This window comes from Nymphaea colorata, chromosome 7 (assembly GCF_008831285.2).
Source record: "Nymphaea colorata isolate Beijing-Zhang1983 chromosome 7, ASM883128v2, whole genome shotgun sequence".
In the NCBI taxonomy this organism is placed as follows: domain Eukaryota; kingdom Viridiplantae; phylum Streptophyta; class Magnoliopsida; order Nymphaeales; family Nymphaeaceae; genus Nymphaea; species Nymphaea colorata.
The window spans coordinates 7,145,750-7,164,376 of record NC_045144.1 but is presented as its reverse complement, the minus strand read 5'-3'; the positions used below and the strand labels follow the sequence as shown (position 1 = coordinate 7,164,376).

Genomic DNA, 18,627 nt, shown 5'->3' with positions numbered 1-18,627 from the left:
ACCCTCCCTCTCTCACATTTAGCGTTGTTCCCACCAAATCTACAAGTATTTTTCCTATACTAATGATCATCACATTTGTCTGCAATTGGGAGCTCACCAATTTACACCTCCCCAAAACCCTCCGCATTCGGGGAGCTTCCTCCTTGTCAGCTCCGCCGACGGGAGGTACTGATGACTCCGTCGGGAGGAACACATCGGCTGTCTGCAGATCTATAAATGCTTCCTGATCAAGTTTTTCTTTTGGGTTTAAGATCGCTGATGCCCAGAAGGTAAGAAAATCTATGATTTCAGAGTACTCTATCTGTTATTGGTCGTTCTTTACGCCTGAATTGATGATCAAGTATGTCGATTTTTGATTTTTTGCCGTTGGCATGCCCCATATGAGTGTTTTATTGTCTTTCCCATCTCTTCAGTGTGTTTGTCTGTTGAAATTCGGGGTTGGCACTTGAGCTGAAAATTTGGTCTATTTTATTTGTTGTGGACGGCATTCTCTTGAACGTTCCCTTCTGGGGCTGTCGGCGATGAGTTTTTCCTTTTATTCTTATTCTTATTATTATTTTTTTGGTTTATTACGTGGAATTCTGTAGCTGTCGTTTATGCGTAGAGGTGGTCTATGATTATTGTTATTCAAGGCCGATTTTAATGGCGTAAATTGTCTCCTTTTCTTTTGACAATAGAAGGTCAACTCTTATATTTGAATTCGTGATCGGATTAGTCCGCCTTGTTTTTGGCGTTTTAACGACGTCTTGCAGAATCTTTCTTTATGTTTGCCATATGAATCATAATAAGCGGCAACTGATCTTATGTTTTTCCTTTTAATTGGGCTAGGTCAAGTTGGTCAAGTTGGAGCACGGATAGCTCTAAAATTTGATTTTATGGGTGCTAAATCTGGCGTCGTTTGCGAGATGGGATTCAATTTGTGACTTACATACTGGAGGAGAGAGTGGCCGTCTGTAAAAGCTGGCGTTTAGTCTCACAGACAGTGCTCTCTCGGGAAAATTCTGGCTATTTTTAGTCAAAAGCCATTCCGCAAAATATACTCTGGTCTTGTGGTTTCTAGATAGAAGACGCCTTTGGGAGGTTGTGCTTAAAGAAAATTTATAAGCGTCAATCTTATCTACAGCTTTGTGAAGAAAGCAGCGATATGGGTTCGGCATGTTGCTGCTTGCGCCCAGAGGAGTTTGAGGAGTTGGCATACTCTAATGGATCTATGTACAGACATTGCATCTGCCTGAGATGCTTCATTCAACAGCTTTTGCATGCGGTATGGTTCCAACAGAAAGCATGGATATTCATGTCCTGTGCGGATGGCATTTATTTGTTGCTCTCATGTTCAGTTTTCTAAAATTGTTAGAATGATGAAATTGTTGAAATGGGTCTGGTTAATAGTTGGGGCTGGCTCTTACAGAAATAGGTTCATCCTTGTTGCATGAAAAAATGCTTACATCGTGCACACATGAAGGGCCCTACTTTGGTGACTTTGGGTGCACATGTGTAGGCATGGGAGAGGATCAGCGAGCATACATGCATGACACAGAGTATTGCGTTTGAAACTCTTGGCATGTCTGTGGTAATCATAAACCAATATTGCTCACAAAAAATGGACTGTCATTATAGTCTGGCACCATCAATATTCTGACATATCTGAAATCCATGAAGGGGCCTGCTTTGGTGACTTTGGGTGCACATGTGTAGGCATGGGGAGGATCAGCGGAAAATACATGCATGACAGAGAGTATTGTGTTTGAAACTCTTGGTATGTCTGTGGCAATCATAAGCCAATATTTGGTCACAAAAAATGGACTGTCAATGGCAACATCAATATCCTGGCATATCTGAAATCAGCATTTTTGTTGCCATACTTGAGAAAGTGTGAAGCAATATCTACTTTGTCTTAGACATAGTCCTGCAGTCTATTGTGATATTTTTCAAGTATTTTTTTTTTTAATTTATATATTTGTTAAAAGATACTGAAAGTTCTACAAGTCCTTGTATCCTTTTGTGCTCTTTACCAAGTTCTCCATATTAAAGACTTTTAGATATTCTCTATGAAAACAGCTTGAAAGAAAAAAAGAGTTTGTGCCAACTGGGAACAGTGGCAGAGCCAGAAATTTCTGGCTCAGGGGCATCCTAAGTTTAAATTTCAATCTTTAAGGGGCACTCATATGTAAAAATACTAAAATTAATGAAGTTTCTATATTCAAATAAAGTAAATTTTGTGTACTGGTGTGGCAATTGCCCACACCAGTTACAACGAAGCTCCACCACTGACTGGGAACCGTAAAGAATACACTGCTCTTTGTAGAGTAAGTTATCAGAAGACGTGTGACTTGGGCATCTTGAAAGTCTCTAACGATCATTTGTAACACAGTAGAAGAAGCTTGTAGTTGGAATGTCACAAAATTTTCAACTAATTCTTATAAAGTAGCATTCCTTTAGAAGTTTTAACTAGTAGATTTAAATCTATTGTGTTTTTCTATAGTCTGTGGAAGTGTTATATAGACATAGGAATGGTTGCTTCAGAAGCCCAAGACATTGGAAACCCTTTTAGAGAGGAAAGTATTCCATTTAGGCTGTGTTTGAATAAATTGTTAAGAATCTTCATATAATAAAAAACAATTGATGTGAAGGATTCTCACAGATTTGTTACGGTACTTGATTGAGAATATTAGATTGAAATTAATTATCGAGGCCCTCTGGAGTTCCCATGTGTTGATGTGGGGATCTGAGACAAGGGTCAAGATTTTTCCACCAAGTTATGAGAATTCTAACGTGGCAGTGCCAGTTGAGAATGTGAGCTATTGGTATCTAGGTATATTCTTGGAAATTAGAAACCTTTCTCCTGCATGAAATAGTATTTTTTTAAGAATAATGCCTTTTTAGTTTTCTATCAAATTGTTAGAATGTATTTTTCAAATGGGCCAGCTGCTAATTCTAAATAGAAAGTTGCCTAAGATATTGGCATTTCATATTTTTTACATGTCCATGCATATTTTTATTTCAATAAGAAACCTTTCTTCTGCACGAAATGGTATTTTTAGGAATAAATGTTTTTTTATTTTACTACCAAGTTGTCAGAATGTATTTCTGGGATGAGCCAGATGGTAGTTTTAAACTGAAAGTTAGCTAAATTATTGAGAAAGAGAGAGAGTATCACTATTTTGAGTTAGTTTCTTTTTTTTTTTGAGTTACTACTTCAAGTAAAAATGTATCATCGGTGTTAGCACTAATTTTTCACCTAATAAGATGATTAAGCTTTTCTAGGATCAGCTTTTCCTAATGGGGGCACACACACTTATCTGTGATTTCAATTTGAAAATCAAAAGATAGTGCTCTACAGTATTATAAACTGCAAATGCTATTTCTTGTTAAATTTTTATGTCATGACCTTTTTTAATTTCATATCATATTCATTGTAGCACAAATAACGTTTTTATTTACTGAAAGAAGCATAATGTCTCTTTCCTATATAATTCCATTTTCTTTTCCAATTTTATTTTCCTTTTGGTTTGCATTCTGTTCCATTTCTACTCAATTTCATTTTCAGTTCTAATATGAATGTTTCTTTACTTTCAGTTCTTTTCCCAGTTGTCTTTTTTTGTAACTTTGTTCTCTTTATGGGTCCCAAGAAACGTGAGATGCCTTACTTCTTGAACCACCTGGCTTTATAACATCATACTTTACTCATACGTACATTCTGATTACATTGCTCTATCTTGTGTCCAGTCCAGGCATTGTTCTGAGATGTGAATTCCCCATGTAAGGTTTTCGCTTCTCTCAAATGAAAACGTAAAAAGGTGCATCAGTTTCACACTTTCATGTTCGACATAGACTGTGCATGTGAATTGGTGTCTTGGAACAACCTTCGTTTTTTTTCAAGTTTATCAATCCAGTGCCGTGAGTTCTGGTTTCTAAGGGACTCTTCTTGAATTCCTTCCCCACTAGCACCTTTTAGAAATGAAGAGTAACGCATCCTAACTGTCCAATTTTTGTTCAGTACACTTCATTATTTCAACATGGAGAGAACCGGGTTGCTTCACCTAATCAAGGAGCAACCCCTTTAGCAGCAGCTGGACTTGTCTCAGCTTCCGTTGACAATTCTTTGTCTGGTATCTACCGCTCTCCACCAAGGCCATTGCCATATGATGCTGACTCCAGATATGCTCGTCTACAACGTGATGGGCTGGTGTCAAGGCGTGAAAAAGCTTCTAGCCATTTTCATGAGGAATCCGAGCCTCTCAGAAGTAGTAGTAGTGGTGCTGTTGAATCCATACAAGAGAAGAGAAATGGGGCAGATTATGAAGGACATTCAAAAATAGTTTGTTCTGATTCATCTGGGAGGCATTTATTGGCAAAAGTTGCAAGTGGAGTAACATATATGTTTCCATCATCTGAAGACGAGGATGTCTGCCCTACATGCCTCGAAGGTAAGCTCAAAGTGGGTGGATGACAGTGCACATTTATGTTCCTAGTTTTTGCTTATTGGCCATATATATATATATATATATATATATATATATATATATATATATGTATGTATATCTGTACACTTACATAATTTCTTATAGTAGCAAAGCCTGGAATCAAGCAATCAGCTGCAACACCTGATGAATCCTTTGTTACCAAAAGCAGGCATTCTTGGACCTGCTGCTGATAGTTTGATTTATCGTTTAGGAACTTAGTGCACAGAGCACCCATGGCTCATGTGTCTGGTGTCTAGAAATAACCGTCATGAATTCGTTCAACCATCTATTGCTTTTGTCCATCTCTTGCATTTGTTCTTATAATGATTCTCATGTGAAATTGCAACTTCATAGAAAAGCTGTTTCCATTATCATTTGTTCAGTTCCAATTTCTTTTCGGCTTAATGATACTCCACTTTGCAGAGACTTTGTTACTGTAGATTTATAGATCAAGATCTTCAGTTCTCAATTTTTGATTTCTGTAATAGTATCTCTGAGATCTAGTGAACATCAACTCTTGGATTCTTTTTCCTTGTATCCAAATTAATTTTTAAGTATGCATCGTAGCTGACTGCTATGATTGAATTTTGGCTCCTGCCTTGATCCTAGTGGAAATTGGATTATCTTTAAAAGTTCTTGATTGAAATGGTTTGGAGATACATTTGAAGTATAGTAATAAATTAAAGACAAGCTTATTCAGTTATTATCATCTGTTTAAGAACATTACGAGATATGAAACGACATTTGCAGCATATGCTACTTGGAGGACACACTTTGTCAACTTTATTTGGTTTCACTGTTGATGGATCTCAAAATGTTTGTTTTTTGTTTTATCAATGATTTTGTCTCTTATTGATACTGGTTGTTGGTTCTATCATGTATCAACTGTGAGGTGGTGATTCTCAGAATGAGATTTGGTTGGGGCCTTCTGTTTTGGACAGTAGAAAATGCTATAATTTACCCATTCTCTTAGGAACAAGTTTTGCAGTTGATGATTGTCATGTCTTGCAGAATATACTCCTGAAGACCCTAAGATAATGACACAATGCTCTCACCATTTCCACCTTGGTTGTATATATGAATGGATGGAAAGAAGTGATAATTGTCCTGTTTGTGGAAAGGTACTTGCTTTTCACTTCCATGTTTCTTTCTTTTTTCCTATTTTTATTCATCTCGAAGATGTGGAGGCTTTTTAGGTTCTTGTCTTTCTCATGGTTGTTATTTTCTTTCAGCAAGCACTGCTGCTGCAGCATCTGGTTTGCAGTGGCTTCATGATGCAATTGTAAACTGTCTTGCACAGTCACAAAATAGAAGATAGATTTGTGAAAGGTTCTTACATGAGGAGTTTTGATATAAATAATAGATCGAAATTGGGAAAATCACTGTAGTGGCTTTTCTGATCGACCAATTTAGAGACATCTTGGCTTTGTTAGATGGTGCTTGAGCAATTGAGTGATGGTTATTTGTGTTGCCAAGATAGAGATGCTGGTTACTAGAATAGGTGACGCACTCTCATCCACACTTGCTGCAAGGATGACACAAACCCATACTATTGTCACCAAGAAGTATTGGAGAATGTTTTGCCTCTCCCGAAGAGACAACATTGCCGTCAGCAACATGGAATATAAAGCAAAATGAAGAAAATGGAAAAAATCATGAAATTTTCCAAAAAAAATTTGTTCTTAGGTTTCATTTAGCGTGTTATCATAGATTTTGTGTTTTTTTATCAATGCTGTAAGAAATTAGTAGAAAACCCAAATTTGTTTTCCTATTTTTTTTATATTAAGTTTTCTGGAATCCCTATATCTTTTTGAGAAAAACAAACTTCCCAATTAATACCCAAGAAAAAACTTGCCGATAGAAACCCAAGAATAATATTTGTGGCAATGATTTGAAGCTGTTAAATGTCTACATGAAACAGCGTTGACATTGTGCTGGAGGATGCAAATATCAAGTATCAAACATACTGCACATTGAGGCAGTTCAGATAATTTGGAATATTGAATGTTTTTGGCTCCCTTCTTACTAGAGTGCTTTGTTCCTTTGTTGTCCTTTCAGGAAATGGTTTTTAGTGAAAGTCCATGATGAATTCTTCAGTTATTATCATTCATCACATGGTGTTAAGAAGCCGGAAAACATCTGTGCATAACTTGGTAATGTTCCAACCTTTTCTGTTTCTAAACTGTGAATGTCCTTGTAAGTAACACAAATAATTTGCTTTTTCGCTATGTTCACCGGTACAGTTTTACTACATGAGTTAATACAGGAAGTTGGATGTTTCCTGTTGAGGAGATGGATAGCATGTCTTCTCCCTCTGGAATATGTATACATATATATAGGAAATCTCTTCGATACAAGTCATACTTCGTTGAATGAACTCTTAAACTCTTGTTGGGGACCAATGACATGCATTGTTGTATATATTTTGCACACAATGGGATTTATTTTTCTAGGAGTTGTCCACCGTTGGTACTCTTCTGTTCTCTCTTAAAGGCCTTGCAGGTTGAGATTTGGGAGTATAGGGGTGCAGAAGAATTGACGTTTTGTCTACTAATCCTTTGATGGAACTAAAAGCTAAACTGTTAGAAACTTAGAACTAGTTTTGTATTGTGTATTATCAAGAAGTTCTCTGTCCAGAGCTTACAGTCAGGAGAAGTCCATTCAAAACTCGTATTTTCTTTTCTTTTCTCCCGTGGGACCTCATTGGATATAACTTCACGAGTCCCATTTTATGATATATTGATCATATCTCATACCATTTTTGAATCAAACTTAGTCTCTCCATTTCTGGTCTGTCGTGGACATCTTCCTCGTCCCGATCGGCTTTAGTTGTTAGAAACAGGAAAACAGGTGAAGTCTGAAATGCATTCAAGGCATTTCATCACTTCGGACGTTCCTTTGACACAATTTTTAAAAGCATATGCACAGATTCCATCGACGGTTTGTAATATGCAAAAATGGGTAGCAAGAATGCTATCAACTCCGGATAAAACTTGTTATAAAACGACTTTTTTTTTTCGAGTTTGCCATTCATATGCCATCTTAGATGTGATTAATATAATTTGGTTTTCCAATAACATTTTACAAATTCATTCATCCACGATACCAATCAGACGAACATTAGTTTTATGGTACAACTTTTTATCTGGCAAAGTTATATGAAGGTCCCTCTTGTCGACTTATACAGGTCTACTTTGCAAATTGCAATGCCACAAGTAAGAGTTTCAGCACTGTATAAAATGATAAGCTTGTATTGTCTTCGCGTCATGTCGACATAGGGCTTATGATCTTATCTTATATATAGGCGCCTATACTGTCTGACTACAAGACTACTACTTCTAAGATAATTTATCCATGCTATATCGAACATACAGGAAGAGAAACCTATGCTAATGTTTGATAGGCAGGGAAATGCTGTCCTCTTTCGAGACATCCGATAAAATTGGAACATTAGACGGGGACATTGGACCCCTGATAATGAGAGAGAAAAAATGTCTCTGCGATATCAAACAACGACAAAGCCATAAGCGACTAACAAGTCGGTTCCTGAGCGACTAAGGCTGCCATGGATGAGTTATCCTCCCTTCCGAGCAAGCACACCTTATTTAATTGCACGGAACACGTCGTTGTAGGAACAAGGGCGTTTCCTTGAATGGTGGAACTGGCATGCAAGACCATAGTTAGCTGACTCATTGAGTTGGCTAGGGAATCATGAGTCAACTAAGATCGCTAGAAAACCTGGCAACGAGTCGAGGTTGACCAGTCTCACCCTCGACTTGGCCCGACTCAGCCTGACTCAATTCAGGTTATTTTAAAACTTAATCAGAGTCAACGAGTCAACTCACTGAGTCGATGAGTAAACTCGGTGACCTGGTGACCTGATCATCAGCCAATTCGAGTCCGATCACGGGTTTGCCAACTATGCGTAAGACCAACTGATGGATGAAAGAACACACGGAATAGAGCGCTCTACGTGTTGTGAATGCATCAGGTGCAACGTTCCACCCAAATAGACCGAGCAGACGTCTTCCGTTCCGCGTTTGAGTCGGATTCTCAGAACCACTCTTGCAAACAACAAAATCAACAGCGGTGCATTCTCCTAGTGGTGCTTCTGGTGGCAAAAATAAGATCTTAGGTTGTGTTTGATTCCCCATGAATCAATCTCAAATTCATGATAGCCGAAATCTATAATTGTATCAAACTGTAGATTTCAGCTTCTATCCCCTACGTGGATTTCAAGTCTACACTTTAACTTAAAAAGTGTGGACTCAAAATCAGATTTATTTATTTATTTGTTTATTTATTTATTTATTTATTTATTTTGGTTGAGAACCACCTAGCCACTTTGCCAGATTTTGATGCTAACCCTCGTTAGACCACGGTTAGGTTGAGAACTTAGTGGAAGCAGCCACTTGTAAATTACTATCAAATGGTGACGCCAATTCGTAAGCTTTTCAAAAATTGGCCGGTGGTTTGTAGATTACCAAAATCATATGTGGCTCCGTTGTAATCTATTCTCCAAACTATTTTCAATCTTCAAGTGACTTAATAAGATGTTCACAGATATTTGTGGGCTTTTTCAATTAGCTGCCTTCAAATGACTTCAACCATTCACATGCGCTCGAAATGTTTAAAACAGTGCGACTGAAAACGGGAAGTGGGAAAATGTTCCGTAGTTCAGATTTTACAAAGGGGTTTATTTACTTGTCTTTAGCTAAAAAATTGGTAGGTCAGGGATAAAAACCAGATCCTTTATTTTGCTAAAAATATAAAACATCCTAATATGTCTATAAAAACTAATTCGTTATAAAATATGCTTTAACTTGAGTTGTTTTTACGAAACATAGGGATTTTTCCACTATCAAAATTTTGAGTTATATGAACCGTCTAGATTTACTTATGATAAAATATAATTACATTAAAAAAATGATTACCCTAATATATGTTTCCCATCAATTTACTTTGAAGATCATATCAGTAAGCTTAGATTGCAAAAAAAAAAAAAAACATTTCAATGATTGAGTTTAAGCGGTCTAGTTTTTCTCAATGACCTAGTGGTCTGGACCTACCAATGTATATACATATATATAGGTAGGTAACTATTAGACCCACGAATGCTAAAACTTGATGGAAACTATTTAGGCCGTCAATTCCAAGGTGATCAGATGGTGAAAGTTAGGTCGATGGATCCCCTATTCAACCTCATGCATGTACAAAGTATTGTCAATAATATACGGTTCAAGTTTCACCCTTTTGTTAGAGCCTTTGTGCACTTGAGGTGAAGCCTTCATGCTCATGAGAATGTAAGCCTTGTGTTGCAGATTACACATTTTCTTTTTAGAGTGAACTTTTACGATTACATCTTACGTGTTTGTTGAAGTAATAAGAAAGTTTTCTTTTTTTTTTTTGAATTTCAAAAGCAGTTGTTGGTGTTATTTTTATTATTTTAATTGAATGTCTCTGTTTTTTTTTTTTTTGGGGATAAAGCTGAGCCTGTAGGAGAACTAGATACCATCTGCACGGATTAGTTTGTGGGTACTGGACCATTGGCATTGAAAGACTGTAAGCAGGTTCTGAAGATGATCCTACCGGCCCGGAACAGGGATTAATCCGCATAAATTATTTTTCCTGATCTCAAAATTGCATTTTCTTGATAAGGCTGAAAATACAGATGCAATCGGCATTGATGAATTTCTGGTACTGCCATTTTGAACAAGTGAGCAAGCTTGTGCTAAAAATCAGAAGGTTGATTTGTATTAATACAGGTCTATGATCATAACGCTGCTTCAACCACATAAAAATCGCCATTAAGCTTTTTCTCAAAAGCATAATCACGTCGAATGTAGGTCCTAAACTGAGAAATGGAATACTGCCACCATTTTTACCCACAATCTGGTTTTGTTTCTTTTACATGTTTTATAGGCAAACGAAGCTCAACCGGAAGCATGGCACAAATTCATTCCAGAAATTGGAGAACATGATCTAATGAAAGTTCAACTAATAGAAATCACAGCTAATTTGACAATCTAAGATTGGAGGTTGTCATTAGCAATAGCAGGAGCTTATTTTGAACAAACATATAAGCTTCACACCCACGTTTTAAAATCTAAGATTCTGAATCACCATTTTCAGCAGTTTATTTAACAAGTATCGTGTAGATATATTCATCTAAGATTGCGAATTTTCATTGGCAACAGCTTGGAAAGCATTAAGAAATACCTCAGGAGGTTGGGCACCACTTAGCTTGTGCTTGCCATTAATCTACAAAGGAAATTGTATCAAGTTTAGGATTGTGCAAACGTTAAAATGCTAGAGTATCCTTTGCAAAGTGAACATGGTGACTCACTGTAAAGTGTGGGACTCCCCTAACAAAGGTGGAGTTCTTCCTGACCTCCTCTTCAACCTTTTCGACACCAAGTATAGACGAGCATTTCAATCAAAATCAGCCAAAAGATTAAGATAAAAAAGAAACAATGATATCAAACAATTAAATGAAGAGATAACAATGATGGAACTTTTCTTAGAAAAGAACCTCAGCAAGGCCTTTGTTTGGATCATTGAGTAACTCTTCTGCTCCTGTGATCCCAACCTTATTAGCAGCCTCCAGAAGAACTTGCCTGCATAATGACCGAAGCAAAGGATATCTCCAAAGTGCCAAAATGAATATGTAATAATCACAATTTATTCTCAAGAACAAATGAAAGTAAGGATATTGACCTATTAGCCTATATCGATATGCAAACAGGCATTAGCTGAAGTTATGCAACTCGAATCAAAGATTTCTTCTTTGCATTGTTTCAGAATGTGCAACTATAGTACCTTACAAAAATGTGTTGGCCCATTTGGATGGCTTCTTCTAGAAGGTAAAACAAGGACAAAGATATCATGTTCTAATTTGGGTTGTCGATCACTGAAAACTATGTGCTTAGACATTTAAGGATGCATACATTTCAAATAGAAAAGAAGGACCAGCTCTTGCTTGAAAAGAGATGACTCTACAAAAGCTGTTTTCCAGGGGAATGGGTCAGACCAAGCATTGTTTAACATAAATCCCTTGTGCCACTTTTTCATCTTTGTGAAGAAGCCCCTATATCTTGAATCAGTGAGGTTCTTTGTATGAGAAGTGTTGAAGTATGTTAGACGGGTCTCGGGACCAGGTCCGGATCCATACCCAATCCATCTTGTAGCCCTTGTTGGGCATTACTTAAGTCGTGTAACCCTAATCCTTATGTGTAATGAAATCTTAAGAGAGAGAGAGTCTGGCGGCTAGTGGGCAACTAGCTCCTCCTCACCCGTGGTTTTTTTCCTCTTGTTGAGGGTTTTTCCACGTTACATCGTGTTCTTCGTATTCTTTTTCTTTGTGTTCGTGTTTCTACAAGAAGGATTGAAAAACATGCTCCTTAGAATCATCCATCAACAAAGGCCAAATCTACCTATCAAATGAACAGACAGGCAATAGACCCAAAAAGAAACTTAGTGGCAGCAACATCTAGCAAAATGCTTAGCGGTGAGAATGTTGATATATAAAAGTTCTCATCATCCCTAGGACCTATGCGTTATTCCCATCTATATTATCCTTCCTTCTCTTGTTTTTTGAAATAAAACAAGATATATAACAAACCAATGACAATACCAATTTAAAAAGATTCAATAAACAGCATCAGGTGGAAGCATTCAATGTGCAAACTGAAAAATGAAAAAAAAAATCCAGATTTGATTGCACACGTATTTTATCAGCTTTGACAAGTGGGATATATAATCACTTCTTCTCAACACCGCCAAAGTTTTTTTTTTTCCCTAAATTCTGGGCATGAAAACTTGCAAATATGTAAATTTGCACATCCTGAAGCTGTAAATTCTATGCATCCTAAGGTCATAAATCCATAAAATTTTGACATCCTAAGTGTGGATTTTAAACATCTAGGCTAGGTAAATAGCCCCTAAAGTGCAGATGAGACTACCTATGCTAATGTCATGATAAATTCAAGATAATTATGCCAATCAAATAATGGAAGGCGTTCAGAAAACGAAACACAAACTGAATAAATTCTTGGAGAAAAGCCTCTTTTTATTGCATCAGTCCAAGCCCAATTAGAGTACAAATGATAACAAAACTACAAGCATAACCACACCATCAGTTATGTGATAGACAAAGGCACAAATTATGACTTGATAAATTATCTAGTCTCCATGATATAATAAAACTATCCAGGAGTGGAGCCAGGAATTTTTCATGAAGGGGGGCCAATTATAGTTTCAAAATTTTGCCAAGGGCCGAAACATCATTTCTCAAAATTTTTATATAAGATAAATAATTTTTTTTAAGATTTGCATGTAAACTTTTTTTATTTTATGCCGGTCCCCCTTTGGTCCCGGTATCCATTTACAATAATTGCAAAAGCACTATAAAGCTTACAAGTGATATCATATCATATATTCAAAGTTCAAATGTTTCATCCCAATGAAAATTTCAAGAATGACACGCTTAAAACTTGTGAAAAGGCAAAGGGTAATTTTTGATAATAACTGCATCAGAAATTTGTGACCAACATACACAGGTTCCAACTTCCATGTAGAACCAAGTATCTTCTAAAATTTACAGAAAGACCATCATGAGATGATGATGATGATAATGAAGACTAACCTAAATTAATAAAGATTGTGTTATGAACCCTATTCCCCTATTTCCTGAGTTAAACAGCCTAAGTCGGCATACAATTTTCTAAAGCATCATTCACTGCCTTGTCCCAATTCTGTGACCTCTCTTTTTCAAATTCAACCTTTATCATAGGTGTCACAGATCTTTTATGCATGTTTAGACCATCTTAACAAGACATTCTGTATCTATTAGTTTCTCTTATATTTGTTTGTGACCTTGTCCTTGATCATAAATTTGTGTACCCATCTTCACATGCACATCTCAGCAAACATGCACTCTTTTCTACTATAAAACATAGCAATTATCCACATTATTAGGGATGCCAACAGAAACTAAATAGTGTAAATAGACAATTTTCTAATTAATAGCTATGACTGACATGTAAACAGATTAGAAATTACAGCTACCTGTCACCAATAAATTTTCCCTCACAGAAATAGCTAAGAAACAAGGTTTCCACAAGCATGTTCTGCTTATCAAGACCCTGATGCCCAGCAAACTCTATCAACCTGTGACTGTCGAGCGTACTCCCACTGCAATCATAATAAGTATATATGCTGTAGGAAGTCCAAACAATTGCAAAAGAAAAAAGTAGAAACCAGAAAGGTTGCGAACTCACGTAAGCCCAGAAGTATCATAATCAAATCCAAGACCCTGAAATACCTGCACAAAATATGTATCGGTTCTGTCAACTATCCATGGCCTGTGAGCTCATATAAATGTATTACACAAGAAATATGGTTTGCAATCAACCTTGGTCATGCGAGATAGTATCTGCTTTGATTGTTCTTCCCCAAACTTCATCTTGTAGTACTCTATCTTTGTAACACCTTCTTTGGGTGCAGATGGATTCAAGAGATATGGATGCCACTGAACCTGAAATCACAGATTTTGCTGTTTTGGGAGTGGGCACAACAGAGTCATGATGTGGTTTATGAACTCAAGAGAAAGTCGGATACCTCAAAAGCATACAGATCCTTTGATGCATTCATGGCCTTCTCTAGGTTTTTCTTGCCCACAAAGCACCAAGGACATACTGTATCAGAAACAATGTCCACTCGGATGAGCTTCTTCACTGAGTTTGAGATGCCCAAATGAGCCATGCTCTGGATTTGATATATCTGCAGGTCAGAAAGACTTAACAGATTTGATCGTATTTAATTCACATGCTTTTAGAATTAAGACAGTAACATAAACTTGACCCAGCAGACCCCACTTAGAAGCTTGCTACTTCTGCTACTGTTAGTATTAGGATCGTTCAGAAACAAAATAAATTACTCATTGGAAAATAACAAAGAGAAGAACTGAATAAGTTTGAGACAGTAATTTTTTATATCAGAAGACAGACTTGATTGCTTTGTGAGGTCAATTGGTGTAGACAAAAATGTCTAATCTGGATGATCAGGTGAGCATGCAAAAGCATCTGATTGTAGTCACCACTCAATGAAATTCATGATCTGCCATCCATTCAGGCAGTTGTTTGAGATGCTCAACGTCCAGGATGCTGTCAAGAACCTTCATCTAATGGTACTAAGTTTATGATTCTTTACTCTTCATCGTAATAGCACAACAGAATCAGGTTTATATATATATATATATATATATATATATATATATGTGTGTGTGTGATTAAGGTCAGGATATCAGCAAGAGATAATGAATTTTCCGCAATCAAATAGTGTTCCTTTTTTCCAGGGGGAAATCAAATAAAGTCCCTACATGCTACAGTCCTTAGGGCTTTAAATGAGTGTCTCAGGTATATGTAAAGGGCAAAATGAGGTTGAAGATCTGAGCCTGCACATTCGCATGAGCGCATGACCTCAAACTGAGACACTTAAAGTGGTGACTCTTTTCCCTTCCAATAACATTAACTGCTCAAAATGAACAGGTTCAGACTATTTAAGCAACCAGACTTATTTATTAGAAAAAAGAAGAGATGTTCACTTTCTGAGGATGAGGTTTGATCCATCACAAATATTGACATTCTTTCCCAAAAAAAAGGAAGTAGAGAAAAAGGAAAAAAGTGAACAAAAAAGGGAAATTGAATATTTTTAAGAAAACGTCAAAATGAAGTTATTGCTTTCCAAAAAATTATCTTAAATATATTTTAATTGTTTGACGTTTACAAATGTTTTTCATGAGAAAACCAGTTTAAAAAAATCAATTTTTCATATTTCCCAATTATTTTATATTTTTAAAAATTTTGAATTGCCAGAATTTCCCAAGGAAAACAAACTTACCAATTAATGCCTAAGAAAAACCTTGATAAAAAACCCGAGAACGATATTTGTGACAATAGTTTGAGGCTTTGAGACCACTGCCTTTTTTTCACAATCCAATTCCTAACTATTAGGAACCCTTTTGCATTTGGCGGGTCTTCAAGATCAACTTATTTACGAAATCCTCTGTTCCTGAGCATTGGGTGGCTAACCTGGTCCTTATGAACACCTAACACTAACAGTATAGTTCTCATCCATTTCACTTCTCTATAATTTGTTGCATCGCCAAATACTAATTAAGGATACCAAAAGAGAGGCAGACAGAGAGGATCTGTTTAACAACTACACCATATCGAGGATAATACACATAGGAATATCACTCCAATAATGAAGAGCAGTTTTAGGGGTTGCGTGTCTAACAGGATATCTGCAACTGTGCACTTCTATGATGCTTAGGCCTTTGAAGCTTTGTCTTTGTTGGTTTGAAGATATGCTCAATATAATGCTGTATTCAAAATTTTTCAACAAGTGAACCACTGGCTCAAACTATTTTCCTCCTCACAACAATTTAAAGAGCAAAACTCAATTACTAATTTTCTAAGTTAGCGTAAAATAAATCTGGTTCGAACTCGTAAAATCTGCAAAATGAAGTGAGAAATGATCAAGTATCATGAAATGAACCAAATTATGGTTTATAACTGCACCCAAATTTAAGAATTTCAAATGTAATGGAAAACTCAAAACTGTACAAGTTTGGTATCTCTGCAATCTAAATACAAAAAAAACTATTGTGAAAAGAAAAAGTAACACACTCAGCGTTTGCATAATCAGAAGAACACAGAGGTTCCTGAAGCCACAGTGGTTCGCAGCAGTTCTCTCAGCAATTCCAAGCAGCACCATCGAAAATAATGAACACCCACTAATTTACTGATTGAAACCAAACAAATAAACAGCTACCGAGCAATCCTAAGCATACGGAAGCCAATACGCCGATCGAGTACTCGATGCCAACAATTTCAGAAGCAGAAAGAAACATTGGGAGGAAAGAAACTTAAAATTGGGAGAAGTTGGTAGCCACCTTTCTAACCTGGAGAACCCAGAATCTGGAGCTTGAAGATTCAAAAGATGGTGCAAAGCCTCAAAATTTGCAAAAGTTAAAGAAAAGGTACTCTCCAATTTCTGGTAGGTTGGGGCCACTCAATCCATTTTGACGGAACGGAAGCCGGACTGCAACTCTACAAGGGCAGTTGGTGGATTGTGTGCCAAATGGGTAGGTAGGTGCACAACTGCACCGATTGCGGTAATGTCAACGGTCGATCCTTTTTCTCCTGACAAAGCAGGCGTCGTGTCCCATATGCAAAGCATTTTTCAACTCTATAAGTTAAACCCTTTCACTAAGCCTCATAATCACAACTTTTATTTTTAGAACTTTCTGCAAAACTATGTTCAAGTTTATTTCAACTACGAAAATAAACTTGAACTTATTTTATTTAATTCTGTTTGTAGCACCGAACATAGTTGGTTGAGTTAAGCGCATGTTAGTAGCAAGTTTCTAGTTTTATCGCATGAAATGTAATTCTTATCTGAAGTTGATCTATTTCAATATTCAAATGCAACTTATGACAATTTATTTTGTTTCCGTTAAGTATATATATATATATATATATATATTAGCAAGCGACCTCAAAACAGCCAAATTCTTTTAAAATATCCCAGCATAAAATAGAAGAGCAAATGCTAGTTAGCATCCTCACAATACACCTTTTAAATTAGTTTTGCAATTGTATACTTTCCAAAAAAAAATGTAACATTTTTTAGCAGTTCTTTTGTGTTTTGCACAATATTATATTATATTGTGCATTTTCCTTATTCAGCTATCCAAGTTTCAGACATTACTTGCAGCAATTTTTATTTGTTATTCGGGATAAAATGGTGATAATTTTATGAAGAAACTGCTTATCTGAACAGCATTTAAATAAACTGCAAAAGGAATATATAAAACATAATGTGCTAGCACAAAAGAACCGCTAAAAGAATGTTATATTTTTCTTATGAGAGCATACAACTTAGAAACTAACTTAAAATGAAGTATTGTGAACACTAACTAGTATTTGATCTTTCAGTTTATACCGAGATAATTTAAGAGAACAAGCAACAACTTTCTAAAACCACAAAATTTCGTAAAAACCGATATGGTTTTAGAAACGTAAGCATTTAACTATATTGAATACAATACCATATGTTTTTTTTTATTTTATCTAAAAACTGTTGCAGAAGATACATTTTGTTACTGAAAATTTTGTGGCCAAACAAATGGTAATGTCAATGCACAATTTATATTGGTTTTTAACGATATAAAATAAAAAACAAAGATTCGATCAGACCATATAGAGCACTTTGCTTTGTTTGTACATTACCTCCTTGGTTTTGTTTATTTATATACAAGTGCCCTTAAAGTTTAAAACTCAAAAAATTAATGCCCCTCAACCATAAATTTGTTGGCTGTACCAGTTGCCGACTGATTTTAATTCCTTCAACAGACTTGTAAACCGACCATGGCGCCCACCCAAAAAAAAAAAAGTTTTTTTTTTATAATTTAAATTTACAGATTCATATTTTTCAATAAATTTAATTTTCCACCCATAAGAATTTTCAAAAAATATATTAACAATATGTTCCTCGACCATTCGGCCTGCCAAGTTAGAAATTACAGCTCTGCCCCTGTTTGTGTGTATAAGATGTGAATTTGTTTTTTGAAGTAGGCAATTTGAAATATGATGCCAAGATAAACTTTAGGTGAATATTCTAGAATGTTAAATTAGTGTATAAGATTCACTAAAACAATGTCATGATGACCAAAATATTGCAAAATAGTACCTAGAATGAGCACTTTAACAACATATATGTAGTGTTTTTTTTTTAAATTTTGTCTTTTTATGCAATATTTCTCATCTTGCCTTCACACACATACAACAGTATAAGGGCCCTCTTTTAGTGGGTTTTAATATATTGTAGCCTCCAAACACTCTCTCCGTTCTTGGCCCATCAGGAGGGTGTTTGAATCCCCATGAAAGGAGGGTGTTTGAATCCCCATGAAGTAGGTAACTGGACCTTTGTTAATTCAGGTGGGCATAATGAAACAAACACGAGACACATTTTAGTGTTTTGAGGAAGAGAATACTCATAAGAGGCCGAAGCCTCTCCTCCTTTCCCTCTGCCTCTCGGTCTTTTATCGATATGCTAATTGACCAACTACATTATGTCCCTCAAAACTCAACACTTCAAA

The 18,627-nt window shown here is 36.2% G+C and overlaps 2 protein-coding genes across 6 annotated transcripts; one reads left to right on the top strand and one right to left on the bottom strand.

The window, feature by feature from the left end:
- On the top strand, positions 1-6,884 carry LOC116257615 (E3 ubiquitin-protein ligase At3g02290-like). Its single transcript, XM_031634551.2, has 5 exons — positions 1-269; positions 829-1,264; positions 3,998-4,427; positions 5,475-5,584; positions 6,522-6,884. Exons 2-5 carry the CDS (start codon positions 1,145-1,147, stop codon positions 6,546-6,548), a joined length of 687 nt encoding a protein of 228 aa, XP_031490411.1. The 5' UTR covers positions 1-269; positions 829-1,144; the 3' UTR covers positions 6,549-6,884.
- Positions 6,885-10,396: 3,512 nt separating this feature from the next.
- On the bottom strand, positions 10,397-16,678 carry LOC116257298 (uncharacterized). Of its 5 annotated transcripts, none has more exons than XM_031633914.2 (8): positions 16,420-16,678; positions 14,082-14,228; positions 13,876-13,998; positions 13,742-13,785; positions 13,530-13,655; positions 10,996-11,080; positions 10,810-10,866; positions 10,397-10,724 (listed from the first exon to the last, which is right to left on the bottom strand). In XM_031633914.2, exons 2-8 carry the CDS (start codon positions 14,223-14,225, stop codon positions 10,632-10,634), a joined length of 672 nt encoding a protein of 223 aa, XP_031489774.1. In that variant the 5' UTR covers positions 14,226-14,228; positions 16,420-16,678; the 3' UTR covers positions 10,397-10,631. The 5 variants fall into 5 exon arrangements, with proteins under 5 accessions (XP_031489774.1, XP_049934568.1, XP_031489771.1 ...); XM_050078611.1 differs by having other exon boundaries at positions 16,429-16,678; XM_031633911.2 differs by having other exon boundaries at positions 14,082-14,243; positions 16,420-16,677.
- Between the last annotated feature and the right edge of the window lie 1,949 nt (positions 16,679-18,627).